Here is a 15,957-nt window from a genome sequence, read left to right as displayed (position 1 = left end):
CAGGACAACATGAAATGTAATAATATCCATATAATAGAGATACCAGGAGGAGAACAAGAGGAACAAGGAGTGGAAAACCTGTTTGAAAAAGTAATGATGGAAAACTTCCCTAACTGGAGGAGAGAAAAAGTCATGCAAGTCCAGGAAGGATGGAGGGTCCCATTTAAGAGGATCCCAGTGAGGCCCAGTCTAAGACATATCATAATTAAAATGCAAATATCAAAGACAAAGAGAGAATCATAAAGGAACCAAGGGATAAACAAATAATAATATATAAGGGAACCCCGGTATTGCTAGCAGCTGACTTCTCATCGGAAACACTACAAGCCAAAAGGGAATGGCAAGAAATATTCCAAGTCATGAGAAGCAAAGGCCTGCAACCCAGACTGCTCTACCCAGCAAGGCTCTCAATGAAAATGGAAGGTGAAATGAGGAGTTTCCCAGTCAAAAGAAGGCTGAAAGTATACTCCTCCACGAAACCAGTATTGCAAGATACGCTAAAGGGACTGCTTTAAGAAGATGAAAAAAAAGAGTCTATGAATACTGAGTTCCTTTCACAGTCACCAATACTTGATATTACCAATTTTCTTAATACTTATTAATCTGATTGTGACAATGAAGTGTTATTTAAATTGTTACTTTATTATTTGTTGAAAATAAACCTGCTTTTGTATATTTCTTGCCTATTTGTATTATTTTGAAAAGCTTTAAATGACTTTTTTGTATTCTTTATCCATTTTTTGATAAAATGTTTGTAGAATTTTTTTCCCTGAAACCCCCCCAAAAAAACTATTAACCTGTTTTGAGGTGTGTTGCAAATACTTTCCTATTCTATTATTTGTTCTTTAATTTTTTTTATATGAATATTACTGCATAGTATTAAATGTTTAATATTGTCATATTGTCAATATTGTACTTTATAGCTTCTCGGTTTGAGTATGTTGCTTCAGGGTAAGGAAAATATTATTTTGTATTTTTCTCCTAAAACTCCTTAGATTCTACATACTGATTTTTAACTCACCTGAATATTTCTTGTATAATGTGTGAAACAGGGCTCTATATTTGTTTTTTTTCAAGTAATAGTGATCCATGCACCTTATATGTTGAATAAGCCTTATTTTCCCCATTGATTTGAAATATCAATTTAATCAACTATTACTTTGTTAGATACATACATTTGTTTCTGGAATGCTCATTTTATTTCGTTGATCTACGTGATTGTTTCTGTGCAGGTGTCATGATTGCTGAGACTTTATAATGGATTTAAATATTTTAGTATTTTCTCATGGATCTTGACATTTAAAAAATAAATAAATAAAATCAATCTTCATTTAAAAAAGAAAAAGAAGGAAGTAACTCCTACCATTTGCGACAACATGGATGGAACTGGAAAACATTATGCTAAGTGAAATAAGCCAGTTGGTGAAAGACTCACTTATAAGTAGAATCTATTCAGCAAAATAAACTAATGAACAAAATAAACCACAGGCAAGGAAACATGGAACAAACTGAAAGTGACCAGAGGGGATGAGGAAGGAGGTCAATGAAGGAAAGAAGGAACTAAACAAAGAACATGTATCAATGACCCATGGACATGGACAACAGAGTGGGAATTGACTGTGGGAGTGGGAGTCGGGGGTGGGATGGGTGGAAGAGGGCAAAGGGGGAAATTGAGACAACTCTAATAGAATAAACATGATTTTAAAATAAAATTTAAAAAATTTAAAAATATAGAAATGTATGTAGGTTTATTTCTCAAATATTTGTCCCTAAAATTTAAATCTTCTTTTTAGTTCACGTTCAGATCATTTTTTTCCCATTATCCACCTATTTGTCCATCTGACATTCATGCTATCAGCAGATATTTTTTGAACACTACCAGGCTGTGATGGGTCTTAGGTACATAGTGATAAACAGTACACACAAACTCCCCGTCCTCTTCGACCTTACAATGTAATGGGAATACTGACCTTAAACAAAAGCCATACAGATGAATATGTAATTGCAACCTGTGTTAAGTGCTTTAAAGGAGAAAGGTACAGTGTATTGTGAGAGAAGGAATAATCAGTGAAAGGTTCCTGGAGTCTTCTTGTTATGTCCTCAAACCAACTGGTAGGCAGGTTTGGCAATAAGAAAATATTTATTGAACAGCTATTAAGTCCTTGTCACAGAGCTAGATTATGTAAGTGATATAAAAGAAGCAATTAGACAAAAATTTTGCTCTTGAATAACTACAACTTTGGTAGAGAAACAAAAACAACTTGAAAATAATATTAAAACTTCTGGAGGTGCCAAGTTATATCCTAAAACTTCAAAGAAGGGAGAGATCTCTGGAGGTTAGAGTAAACTGAGAAGCCTTCCTGAAGGAGGTGGTGCTTGAGCTGAGGCTTTAAAGAAAAGGAGGATTTGTATTGGTGGTAAAAAGAGAGTAGAATCATGTATGCAGTTCAAGGAGAAGAAATCCTGAGCCTAAGTGGAAAGAGAAAAAGGAGCCAGTTGGATGAGGTGTCTGAGGGTCAATAAAGAAAATTTTTGCCTTGGCTGGGTAGCTCACTTGGTTAGAGGGTCATCCCAATATGCCAAGGGATGGAACGTTTCCAGGTTCCATCCCTGGTCAGGGCACACACAAGAAGCAACCAGTGAATGCATAAGTGGGACAAAAAATCAATGTTTCTCTCTTTTACTTTCTAAAATCAGTCAATAAGTTAAAATTTAATTTACCTTTTTGGCTGATTTAAACTTCCTTTTAGTTAAAGTGATCTATAATATATCATTTAAATCAGAATGGTTTTAAAAGTAAAAATGGCCCTACCCTTTTTTATGTGGTCATCCTGTTTTAATGTGATCAGAGTACAGGGGCTTGGTCCCAAAAAGCAGGACAGAAGAATGGAGTGTATAGATACGGTTCCTTTGGCCCATGGTCCACGTTTACCATGTGGATTTGCCCATAGTTTACTAATTTGATTTACTTTGTTGGCATTCCTTGGTCACTTTTTAAATTTCAGATCCATTCCTGAGATTGGTCCCAGCTGCCTGAAAAGGAAGCAATGAGAATAACTTGAAGACAGTACCAGTACATAAAAACATCATACTCTGAATGTGTATGCCAGTGGAGACTCAACTCCAAAGGAAATCAACCTAAAGATTATTAGGACTTTATAGTGATTGGTGCAAATTGAGGAATTCTGAATATCTATTATGATTTTGCAAAGAGTCTTGTTTTCTTTCAAAACTTATGGAAGATAAAGGCCTTTGCTGTTGGACTCCTGGAGAAGAACTCACTAAATAGTGCTATATGTTGTTAGCCCATTTGGGAGAATGCAGCCCAGACACTCACCCATTCTTTTCAGCTATATCAGAGAACTAGAGGCCCCAGATCCCATTAGTTTGATAGAGGATGCTGGCCTAAAATCTTAAGAACTGACCTGGCCAGTGTGGCTCAGTTAGTTGAAGCATCGTTCCACACACTGAGGGGTTAGGAGTTGGATTCCCAGCCGGGGTACATGCCTAGGTTGTGGGTTCAATCCCCAGTCAAGACACGTACAGGAGGCAGCCAATTGATGTTTCTCTCTTACACTGATGTCTCTCCTTTCTTCCTTCCCCCTCTTCCCCTCTATCTCTCATCAATAAACATTTTTTTAAAAATCTTATCAATTTTCTAGTCACCTCTTGTACATAGCTGGTACCAAAGCCTCAACTTATACTCCCTGAGTTTACCATGTCTATGTCTGGCTAACTTTATAAAGGTTTATCAGACTCTTTGGCCTTCTCATGTTATATACTTTCTAAAATAAGAGAGAATGTTTTCTTCCTTTGAAGGCTGATATAATTGCTATTTGTATAAAATAGTTCAATAAGTAGCTGGATATAATGCCTACTCTGAGATTCCCCAGAGAGGAGTGAAGGGAGAATGGTGCAATAGCTGAATGGTGGGTTCCTTTCTAAGTGTGGTAAGAAAGTTTGGCTGTGGGAGTCTGGTGGGAAATGCTTCTCCAGGAGGTTGGAGTTGGCCTCCTGATCTGTAGGGCCTGTTGGTAGGTTTGGGAACAAGTTGGGAGGCCCTGCTCTTCTGCGCACAGCCACTTTCTGCCCCGTTTTTCCTCCTTCATTGTAGGTCCTTTTTGTCTTGATGACTTTGCTTTCACCTTTGGCTTTAGGATTTTGTGACTTTGTTCTTCACTATTTTGGAGCAGATTACCATCATCTAACTGAATTTTAGGCTTGCCTAATTAAGGGCTTGAGGTAATTTGGGGGGACTTAAATAGGACAGAATTTCAAAGCTTTGCAAATTTATAATTATATGTGAAGCATGGATGCAAGTAAGGAGTTAGAAGTTAGCGCCTTCCACTGGTATGGTAGAGGCACATTTTCTAGTCAGAGGACAGCAGCTAGGTGGGGACTGCAATAGCATCTGCTGCTTGTGTTCTTTCAGTGCCCAGCATGGGAATCTTAGTGGCCACTGAGCTTTAGCTGCTGTGGGGATTTTTCCACTGAGACTATGACTCTCCTTTTAGCCTCCACAAAGTGGTGACATCTAGCAATGATGAAGCCTGAAGAGTCCATGGCACCTGTATCCATTTTGCTCCTATGTGGTAGTCTGGTTGATGGCTCCCAGCCTCTAAACCAGCATAAGCAGAACTATTAATTTTTGGAAGATAATAATAAGATCATTGGAGTAATCACTGTAAAGGACATATTAGTTGGAAGCTGTAGTTCTAGTTATTGTTGTGTAACAAATCATCTCAAACTTAGCAATATAAAACAACAATTATTTATTATTGTTTTCTCTCATGGGTCTTGGGATCAAATGGGCTCAGATAGATAGTTCTTCAGCTCTTAGGGTTCTTATGCATTGGCCTTCAGATGGTGGTTGGTACTGGAGGTATTCAAAGGCTTTCTCACATGTCTGTATGTTAACACTGTCTGTTGACTAGATCTCAGCTGGGACTGTCAGCCAGAACACCTACTTATGGCTTCCCTATGTAGCCTGCATTTTTTCACAGCATGGTGGTTGGCTTCTAAGAGCCAGTGTCTTGAGAGCTATATAGTTGTTTTTATGACCTAGCCTTGAAGTTCACCCAGTAATAATCCCACCTCATTCTGTCCTTCGAAAGCAAGCCACTGTAATAGCCTCTGTTCAAAGGAAGGGAATTAAACTTTCCTTGTTGATGGGGAGAGTGTGAAAGAATTTATGGGCACATTTTAAAACCATCACAGCTCTTTTGATGCCATGCATCATTGAAATCAGATAATTTTTGAAATTTTTCTCTTTAAAGGAGTTTTTTTCTAAAGAGACATATGACACATAAAATAGTCCAGCAGGCTGTTTCCACCTGCAGCTTCTTACTTCTCAGGTGGAAATGGAGACTACAGTCCATGGCAGAATTTGGTTTAAGGCCAATAGTTTTAAATGCTTCAGTTGGTGCTCAAACTCTTCGGGTAGAATTAGTTCTCCCTCCCATCCAGTAACTGAAGTGATCTTGTTTTTCCCTACCCATCAATCCTGGTGATGTCTTCAGCTCCTCTATGCCAAGAATACTGAGAAACTGTAGGGAAGAAGAGATGAAAGTTTCTCTACTTTTGAAATTCTCTACCAGCTCATTATTCTCTTACACTTTCTGTTTATCAGGTTTTAGTCTTCCCTTTTATTTTTTTCTCCCCAGATACTTTCCTGAGACCCTTTATCTGGTGGAGCTACCTCAGGCTAGATTTGACTTCAAAACATATGGGTGGGTGTTTTGCTCATTGTATTCTTTAGTGGCTTAATCATTGAGATCTGCTGACATTTTAAGAGAAATAAGCCTTTTTTTGTTTTTCTGAAGCTTAGAGAGTCTGTTTTTCATTGTTATAAAATTAGTTCCGTAGAAAGAGACTATGTGCTGACCATCTGGGCTCCAAGTCGATACTATAGAGACTCTTAGGCTTGAAGACCATGTACCTTGTTTAAAGACTGCCACTGCTTTTAGCTAGCCTAGCCCAAGTAGCTAGCATCATCAAGGGTCTTTGTTCTGAGTTCCTTGAGAGTTAGACCTACATTTCTTGTTGAGGCTCAACAACTGCCAGTACATAGTAGTGTCTCATAAAATATTTATTGATTATTTGATGTATTTAACATTCCTTAAACTGGATTTATGTCAGACTAAAAAGAAAAAAAAAAGTGAAACAAGGATTTCTTCAGAAACTTTTGATGCCCTTATTTGGTAAAATAAAGATTGTTGAGTTATTTTAAAGTATACTTATTATTTATTTCATGCTTATTGAGCTTGCCAGAATCATCTACATAATGTGTCCTCCAATGCTACTACTATTTGCTACATAGAAGCATAGTCCAAATGAGGATCCAAAGAGCAGGGGAAACACCTTGAACACTCTTCAGTGTTTTCTCCACAGGAATGGTGGGTGGAACATGTAGTACCTTCATATCCAGATAGCTATCAGATGGAAAAAAATGGGTTGAGAGCATTTCCCCCAGCAGTCTTGGTGGGACTGAAGGTCAGAAAATGGCCAGTTGCCTCATAGCAGTTTTTTCTCAGTCCTCATTCTGAATATTGGCTAAAGGTGACTGGTCAGGAGGTTATGATGTTGTCACATGATTGGCCAAGGGCCACAAGTAAGTGAAGTGATCCACTCTGTGCAATGCTGTGGTTCCAGTTTCTGCCACAGCAAACTTCTAAGTCATCACACAGTATGGATATTCAGAGACTGTTACCAAATAGTCAAAACTGTGAATATATTCTTTGAATGTCAAGGGTCTATTGGATATGTCTGCTGAAAATGAAGTGTCATTTTGGTCACATGGGTAACGATGATTGAGCAAATTCTGTGTAAACTGAAACCTGGACAGGTTGCTTGACCTATAGCATTAATATTTTCTTTGCTAATATGGATGCCTCCCACATGTCATTGTGCTCTAATATCTCATTGGCCCCTGCAGCTTCCCCTCTCCGCACCTTCCCCTCCTCACACCACACACTTTAGGTTGGCTCTGCCATACCTAATGGCTTTAGAATTGAATTTTGGGGAGAGAAGAGGAAGGAGAGCTTCATACTATTTTTGATTTTCCTTTACTTGTGGAAGATGAATATTGTCAAAAGTGAGTGAGGTAGACTAATGCTCTGATTTAAGAGTTTGGGTGTAGTCATTAATTCACTCACAGACTATTCATTGAGCCCTTTTCTGTGGCACAGTTCCAAAATAGAGCAGTTAGAGAGGTGAAGTTCTATCTTCAAGGAACTGACGTTCTAGTAGAGTATAAATAGAGCATGCCACTCCTCTCTTCATTTTTCTTTTGTGCTATAAATGTCACCTATGCATTACTCACTGACCATTAGAGTAATGTCCCTTACCCCAGTTCCTGTTAATATCAAAGAACAGTCACATTTTTGCTGCATATCAGCTCTTTGAGCAGTTCTTAAATTGCTTGATATGGGACTGTACGTTGACTATGGCTAAGAGTAAGTCTTGAGGGAATTCTGAGATTCTCTTCAGAACTGAAGATTGCTGTAAAAGTCCAGTTCTGCTCTGAGGATTGTAGAAAGTCTGGCACTGAAATGTGAACTAAGTGCAAGAAAGAACAAGAGACAGAGACACAAAGAAAGGAAACTAACTTTAAAAGAAAGAGCTGGCAGTCAGCTTAGATTACATTAATATTTGGGTGAATAAAAGTAAAAGAGAAAACCTGAGCACTAGGACACTTTCTTTTTAAAATGAGAACTCGGCTCAGCATCTCCATTTGTGCCCACTGAACTGGAGACATCAGGGATTGGCAGCCTGTCTTCCATTGACATCAGCAAGAGCAGATTTAAATCTCCACAGCACAGTGCTCCCTAACCCTGATAAATAGGGCTGGTAATTGAATTAGAAACATTCTGAGCTGTCAGCTACTTATGCTACTCAGACAATTGCTTTATCCAGGCCTCTTTCATCTGTGACTTGCTTAAGTGACTTGCTTACTGGTAAGGGAAGTGTTTCCGTTGCCATGATAGAGGCATATATTTTACATCTCCTTAAATTATGCTGCCTGTGCTTGCCCAGGGCAATATTTACGTATTTCAGATTATTACAGACTTTGTTGCATGAGTTTTGATAGACATTAGTTTTGTTCTAGTTTATGATTCAGTCTAATCTTTGTTTCCATGTGTATCATTGTGTGCACACACTTCATTCCAATGCTCAGCTGCTTTTGTCAGAGGCAAATATCCAATTTTGCTTTCCCTTTTCCAGCAATAATACCACTAGTGTAACAATTTAAAAGGCCCTAGTCATGCTTAGCTTATTAAAGCTATTATTGGTAAAGAAATTTGTCTAGAACAGCAGCTATAGTTTTAGAAATGAAGACTTCAACCCAACTTTTGCTTTTGGTTTTAAAAAAAATCAGAGAATGTCCCCTTCTCATCTTTAAGGTATGTATATTGACTGTTACTTACTTCATCTCCTTGAAGTAATTAGTAGTTTTATATTAAAGGTAAATAATATTATAGATTAAAAGTAGAATCTGCAGGAGAAAAGGAGGTTCATCTTCTAAGAAGGATTTTTCTTTACCAAGTTCTGATGATATCTAGATTCTTATTAGCTTCTGCTTATATTTAGTCCTCACCTTTTATATAGTTTTGTGTTCTGCCTTAACTAGAAATTCCTCCTAGCTTCCTGAACACATTACCTAGAATTTGATATTGATTTTTTTAAGATTGTACACTGATGAAGCATGACAGAATCATGCTTGACTCTCTTGATGTATCCAAATCAGACCAATGTTTGTCCTCAGCAAGATGGTTGTTCCAAACCAAACATTCAGCTGAACTTTGAATTCTTCATTTAGAGTAGGAACCCTCTCTGTCAATCATTGTATTCCTGGTACTTAACTTTTTTCTTGACATGGTGCTCAGCCACTTGTGATTAAACTGAATCAAATTAAACTCACATCTCATTTGTATAAAATCCCTCCATTGCTCTCTTCATCAGTCCTTCCTTCCATCCATCCATCCATCCATCCATCCATCCATCCATCCTTTTGTTTTTCAGCACTTAACTATGTGACAGACACTACGCTACTGGTACATAAAACAAACTTGCTCCCAGAAATTTGGGGTTAGAGGACAGACAGTCAACAAGTTAACAAATAAATACATAATTTCAAATTGTGAAGTGTAATGAGAAACACACAAGGTACACTGACAGATGTTAAGTGATGGAAGTGGAACTCTAGGCTTTCCTAGGATGGTGGAAAGACCTCTCAAAGGTACCTTTTAAGAAAAGAAATGAAAAATGAGATGGGTTTAATGATGAGAAAAACAGGGTGGAAGAGTACTCCGGGCAGAGGGGTAAAGCATGTGCAAAGGACCTAGGGTAGGAACTGAAAGGAAGCTGGCATGGTGGAAATGTAGTGGGCAAGGGAGAAAATAGCTTGAGGTGAAGTGGGACAAGTAAGCAAGGGCTAGATCTCCCAGGGCTTTGTAGAGCATGAGAAAGAGTTTGGAGTTCATTCAGGCAATTCTCCCCTTGCTGCTGAGTGAACAGGGCATTAAACCTAAGGAGCCTATAGATTTGCTTATGAATGGGCAGGCTTTTCTTGATTAGCGTACCTTGAAATGTTGGATGGATAAAATGAAATAATGTATCATAAATGCTTCTTCCACACCTATGCAACCCTGTGTTTATCCTCTCTTCTGAATGTGTACATTGTCACTTTGAACTTCTGTATCAGCTTTTTAGTATTTAGTATATTCTAAGCTGGACTTGTCACTCGTATCCTGTTTCTACCAACTAGATTATTAGCTCTTTGAGAACAGAGACTTTGTGTCACCAGGCCCAGCACACAAAACCCTACATGTAGTAACACATAGGTTTGTTTTTTTAAGGATTTGAGATTTCCTTTATTTAAAAATTTATCTATCGGTTTTTAAAAATGATTACAAGTAATATACAGGGAGGCAAAAGTGGGTTTACAGTTGTTCACATGGAAAATGATACACTATTAACAAATAATAATATAAGAATAAAATGTTTTGCGTATTCACAATGGTAAACCTACTTTTGCCCCACCCTGTGTTCTGTCTACTTTTGTATATGTTTGAAAAATTTTTTTCATAACAAATGGAAGGCAAAGTAGGTAGTAAAGAAGAAAAAAGCAATATGTGGTAAAATACAAAACAAAAATCCTCTGCTATATTCTAGGGGCTGCATAATTTTGCATAATATATCCATCTTGAAAATACTGGTTCTAGGCTTCAGATATATCTCTGATAGATTCTAACTTATTACTCTAGTTGTTCTTGCACTTGTATCATCAAAATGCAAAATTTGAAAACTTTTTGAAACCTTTAATGGCTCAGTTTTGTCAAAAAGAGGACAGTTATCTTTTTTGCTCTATAATTCATTTTCATTTTGGGATTTATAAACACCAATAAAATGATCAATTCATTGAATTTTTTATTTCTTTATCATCTAATCCTTCCAGTCACCTTTGTTTATGAACCTGCCTTCAGCATTTGTCCACTTATGAACTTTATTAAATAAAATTTGGCACATATCTCATAAAGGATGCAAGAATATGGTCATATGCCCTGTTAGCATAATAGGATGGTCCAGGTTCTTGTTGCAAAATGTTGCATTATAAAATCTTTCCTCTTGAACGACTAAGGGAATGAAAGTACCTTATTTCCTTTTCGTTCTTAGAAATACATGGTTTACTCATTAATTCTTGAGTTTGAGAAAGTTCATTTAGTATATTGTCACTTGAAGACACATAAATTTTGCTTGTATCATCAACCTCACCATCGTCAGGGCCTTGAGTGCTCCCATTTGTCTCTTCGCACTCATCTGCTACTTTGTCTAATAACTGAAGGGTCTTCTCTCATTTTTCTTCTCATTGCCGTTATGGACTGAAATATTTTAAATTCTGAATTCTCAACTGTGTTCAATGAAAGTTGAAAGCAGACTGCAAAGATAGTGTCTTCAGTCTTTTATACCTTATTTAAAGATGATGCAATACTTTGGGCAATGCAATAAGAAAATTGAAGGTTAATAGTATTTATTTCACTTTGCATCATTCTTTTTGATAATTTTATCATTTTCCTTTTTCTTATTATTTGTCTTTTTTTTAAAGCCTAATTGTAAATAATCCAATATACAAACAAAAATAAGACCACTAAGATCCTATAATATAGCTTAAATTTATAAAAAGGTTAAAATGGATCCATACGGCATTACAAGATAAAATGAGTTTTATTGTTTTTAAAAATAAGTATAATCTCTCTTTATTCTTTGGAAGACTCTAAAAAGGTTAACATTATGAAGTAATAACCCTCCCAAAGAGCAGGCTATTTAGTTTTTGAGTCCAAAAAGAAACTCAAAAACTAAAATTGGCCCCAGTGGCCCTAATGTTATCCCAGGGACTGAGTTGACTGGCAATACATGCTGACTCCATTAATGAAGCTTTTATCGTGCAGTCAATTGGACTGGAAATGACACTTAATTAGTTTTAGCCTTTCTTTATGAAACGTAAACTTGCAGGAGTTTACTCTGGCTTACAGCCTTTCGTTTTGACCTTCCCCTTATCTATGCAGCATGGACAGAAAGAATAAATTCACTTCTTTCTGACTCAGGTAGGTGCTTCCCCAACCTGTTCCTTTTGTTTGCAGGAACCCTGCTGATAAATCTCATGTGTCTCTCTTCTAAGCCTCTTTTCTCTGTCAAAGCCCTTGAGCTGGTAGCTGTTGAGGTGAAGCGCATCTCTGCTGAGTGGAGAGTGCTGCCAGTGCCCCAGTTGGGAAGACTCTCTAAGAGGTGTATGCCAAGCACGATATCATCGTGTGCAGGCATTGCAGGAGGCTGCCAACCCCAGGGGCAGGCTGCCAGTACAAATGCCACATTGACATGACATTTACAAGTTTACAGTCTGGAAAAGGACTGGCAATGGAACACCCTTCAGCTACACCATGTAGGGTGGCAGTCACTGGGCCAACTTTGATTTTTTGACTCAGAAATCACAGTCAAGAAGTAATACTTTGTATAGGATTTGAAACTGTCACTCCCACTTTTTCTACAAAGTGATGAATCGCATTAGCTTCTTCCTGGGCTGTAGGACAAACTATCGTAGTTGAGTGCAGAATCTGGAGTCAAATCTGGATGTGAATGAGGGCTTTGTCACTTACTGTGTGAACCCTGAACAAGCTACTTAATCTATGTAAGTCTCAGTTCCCAGCTATAACATAGGGATAATAATATCACTTTCTTCCTAGGATTATTGGATGGATTAAATAATAACTTTTCAAGTGTAAGTTCTGGCCAAGATGGAGATGTCCGTAGATACACTTTGCCTCCTCGCATAACCAAAAGAAGGACAACAACAAATTTAAAAACAAAAAATAACTAGAACTGCCAGAAAATTAAACTATACAGAAGTCCGACAACCAAGGAGTTGAAGTAGAAACAGTCATCCAGACCAGTAGAAGGGGTGGAGTCAGGCAACTGGGTGGAGAGGACACAAAGCAAGGTGGCAGCTGGAGGACTGGGCGGGTGAGGCGGCAGCTGGTCCCACATTTGCATGCAGACACACTGGGAGGAATAACTGGGGAGCGAGACAGACCGTGCAATCCGGGGTTCCAGTGCAGGAAAAGAAAGCCTCAAAACCTCTGGCTGTAAAAACTGGTGGGGGGTGTGGGATCAGGAGAAACTCCCAGCCTCACAGGAGAGTTCGTTGGAGAGACCCACAGGGTCCTAGAATGTACACAAACCCACCCACCCAGAAATCGGCACCAGAAGGGCCCAGTTTGCTTGGGAGTAGTGAAGGAAGTGACTGAAAGCTGGCCGAGATCCCAGCAAGTAGCACTGTTCCCTTTTGGACCCCGCTCCACACACAGTGTCACAATGCAGTGACCTGGGTTGCTTGCCCGGGCGAATACGTAAGATTCCACCCTTTCCAATGTAACAAGCACTCTGAGACGAAGAAATATGGCCCAAGTGAAAGAACAGATCAAAGGTCCAAAAATAGAACTAAGCAATGAGGAGACAGCCAACTCATCAGATGCACAGTTCAAAACTCTGGTAATCAGGATACTCACAGAAATGGTTGAATATGGTCACAAAATGGAGGAAAAAGTGAAGTATATGCAAAGTGAAATAAAGAAAAATATACAGGGAACCAACAGTAAAGGGAAGGAAACCAGAACTCAAATCAATGATTGGGAGCAGAAGGAAGAGATAAACATTCAACCAGAACAGAATGAAGAAACAAGAATTCAAAAAAATGAGGAGAGCCTTAGGAACCTCTGGGACAACTTTAAACATTCCAACGTCCAAATCATAGGGGTGCCAGAAGGAGAAGAGGAAAAGCGAGAAATTGAAAACTTATGTGAAAAAATAATGGAGAACTTCCCCAATCTGGCCAAGGAAATAGAATTCCAGGAGATCCAGGAAACTCAGAGAGTCCCGAAGTAGTTGGACCCAAGGAAGCACACACCAAGGCACATCATAATTAAGTTCTCAAGATTAAAGATAAGGAGAGAATCTTCAAAGCAGCAAGAGAAAAGGAGACAGTTACCCACAAAGGAGTTCTCATAAGACTATCAGCTGATTCTCAAAAGAAACCTTGCAGGCAAGAAGGGGCTGGCAAGAAGTATTCAAAGTCATGAAAGACAAGGACCTACATCCAAGATTACTCTATCCAGCAAAGCTATCGTTTAGAATGGAAGGGCAGATAAAGTACTTCCCAGATAAGGTCAAGTTAAAGGAGTTCATCATCACCAAGTCCTTATATGAAATGTTAAAGGAACTTATCTAAGGAAAAGAAGAAAATCAAAAACTATGGACAGTAAAATGACAACTCACAACTGTCAACAACTGAACCTAAAAAAAATAAACAAACTAAGCAAACAACTAGAACAGGAACAGAATCACAGAAATGGAGATCACATGGAGGGTTATCAGAGGGGAGGCGGAAGTGAGGGAATGGGGGAAAAGATACAGGGAATAAGAAGCATAAATGGTAGGTAGAAAATACACAGGGGGAGGGTAAGAATAGTATAGGAAATGGAGATGCCAAAGAACTTAATGTATGACCCATGGACATGATCTAGGGTGAGGGGAATGCTGGTGGGAGGAGGGTGAAGGTCGGAGGGGAATAAAGGGGAAAAAAATGGGACAACTGTAATAGCATAATCAATAAAATATATATATATATAGAGCGCTGGCCTGCGAACCAAAGAGTTGCCATTTTGATTCCCAGTTAGGGCACATGCCTGGGTTGCAGGCCAGGTCCCCAGTAGGGGGCACCAGAGAGACAACCGCACATTGATGTTTCTCTCCCTCTTTTTCTCCCTCCCTTACACTCTCTCTAAGAAAGTAAATAAAATCTAAAAACAAAAAAAAATTTAAAAATAAACACTTTCCTAGTGTTTTTCCAATGTTAAGTGTTCAATAAGTGTGAAATATTTTTGAAATTCTTCAGAAACTTTGTAAAAAAATCAGGTTTTCATTTGTCCCAATATTTTAGTAACAAATATATACATATAACTTGCCAGGGACATGTCATAACATGAGCTTGTGTGTAAAACTCTCTCTTTGACTTAAGAATTGCTGGAACACTTTGTGTAGGAAGCCTAGGACATACTTTTCTTTATCTTTCTAGGAAAATTTACTGCTAGAATCAGGGTCATTTGAGCATCTCTACATTGTGTGTGTGTGTGTGTGTGTGTGTGTGTGTGTGTGTGTGTGTGTGTGTGTGTGTGTTTTCAGAAGCCATTGGGTATTAAGAATTTATTTCGGTAATAGCAGTCTTTTGATTAGCCTGGAACTTTGCTATGGTATATTTTAATGCAAAGAGAAGACCTAGTGCTGTTTGGAGGTTATACTATGGCATGATAGGGAGACTGTCTTTTTGTGTAGGTAACAAGGTACTTGGTTTTGATTAAGTCTTTTATCATGATCTAATAGCTAAATAACAGACTTTTTATGTGCTGCTTATATAAAATATAATCCTTTCTGAGCACTTAGTTTATTTCCTTGAATAATTTTCAATACCATTAATAAATTCTCTCAAATGATAAAATTCTGTCTTTTTTTCCCTCCTTGTTTTTCAGATCTTCAAAGCTGCTGCGGGCATTTTATGTCCCCTTCCTGTCAGATCAGTATACAGTGTATGCAAACTATAGCATCCTCAAACCCCGGAAAGCAAAGCAAATCAGGAAGAAAAGTGGAGGGTAGCAACACGCCTGTGGCCCCAAAGGACAACCATTTGTTGTTCTAATGATTCCACTAACAGGACTCCCTCCAAGTCATCGTTTGTAACATTTGTAATAAAGGCCATCTGACACCAATACTGGAATCTGGGTGCTTTGGGCTAGTCAGAGTCAATCAAATTTATTTCTTGCCTGTGTCTCTGTTCTGCATGTAAACTTTTTACAGCTAGGCAGAGAAAGTCCCTAAAGTCCAGTAGATAGAGGATTCCACATCTCATTGTTTTTCTTCTGTTCAATTGTTTATTAGACTGGAGAAGAGCAGAATCAACTCAAAGGAAGAATTGAAAATCTCTAAGCTGGATGGCTGTGTCGCTGCTCCCCACACTCTGGCATCCAAGAACTAACAGGCTTCTCTTGGGCCATATGGGCTTCTCCACCAAAGCTGTTTGGCAGCTTCTAGCAGACATTGTTGTTCCAATCCTAGTGCTGAAAATAAACACAGTCCAGTTGCCTACTGACATGTCCTTTTCACCTCCAGTAAGACTAAGCTTCTCTAAAGAATGTCACAGGACTAGGACTCTGTTCTGGAGATATCTCAGGAAAAAGGCAACTATTTGAGCAACTGTGACCTCATGTCATTATTTAGGATGCCTCTTATTTTCATTTTATCTCCTTTACAACAAACTATGAGGTGTTTTTTTTTTAAGTTTTAGCATGTAATTTCTTGAATTCAAGACCTTCCTGTGTAAAGGTATCACTAGACAAGACTGTAACTGTACAG

At 38.3% G+C, this 15,957-nt stretch overlaps 1 protein-coding gene across 2 annotated transcripts in view; it reads left to right on the top strand.

The window, feature by feature from the left end:
- ALG9 (ALG9 alpha-1,2-mannosyltransferase) overlaps positions 1 to 15,312 on the top strand; it is a 127,342-nt gene extending 112,030 nt beyond the window's left edge. For both annotated transcript variants that reach the window (XM_054592624.1, XM_054592623.1), the window contains one exon: positions 15,078 to 15,312. In XM_054592624.1, the coding sequence (XP_054448599.1) occupies positions 15,078 to 15,149 (72 nt within the window). In that variant the 3' untranslated portion in view covers positions 15,150 to 15,312. The remainder of the gene's footprint in view (positions 1 to 15,077) is intronic.
- Positions 15,313 to 15,957: the final 645 nt, after the last annotated feature.

The sequence above is a fragment of the Pteronotus mesoamericanus genome, unplaced genomic scaffold (genome assembly GCF_021234165.1).
Source record: "Pteronotus mesoamericanus isolate MK-2021 breed Mesoamerican mustached bat unplaced genomic scaffold, CSHL_Meso_final scaffold_36, whole genome shotgun sequence".
Taxonomy (NCBI): Eukaryota; Metazoa; Chordata; class Mammalia; order Chiroptera; family Mormoopidae; genus Pteronotus; species Pteronotus mesoamericanus.
Note: the sequence above shows the minus strand (reverse complement) of the source record. Positions and strands in the feature narration are given on the sequence as shown.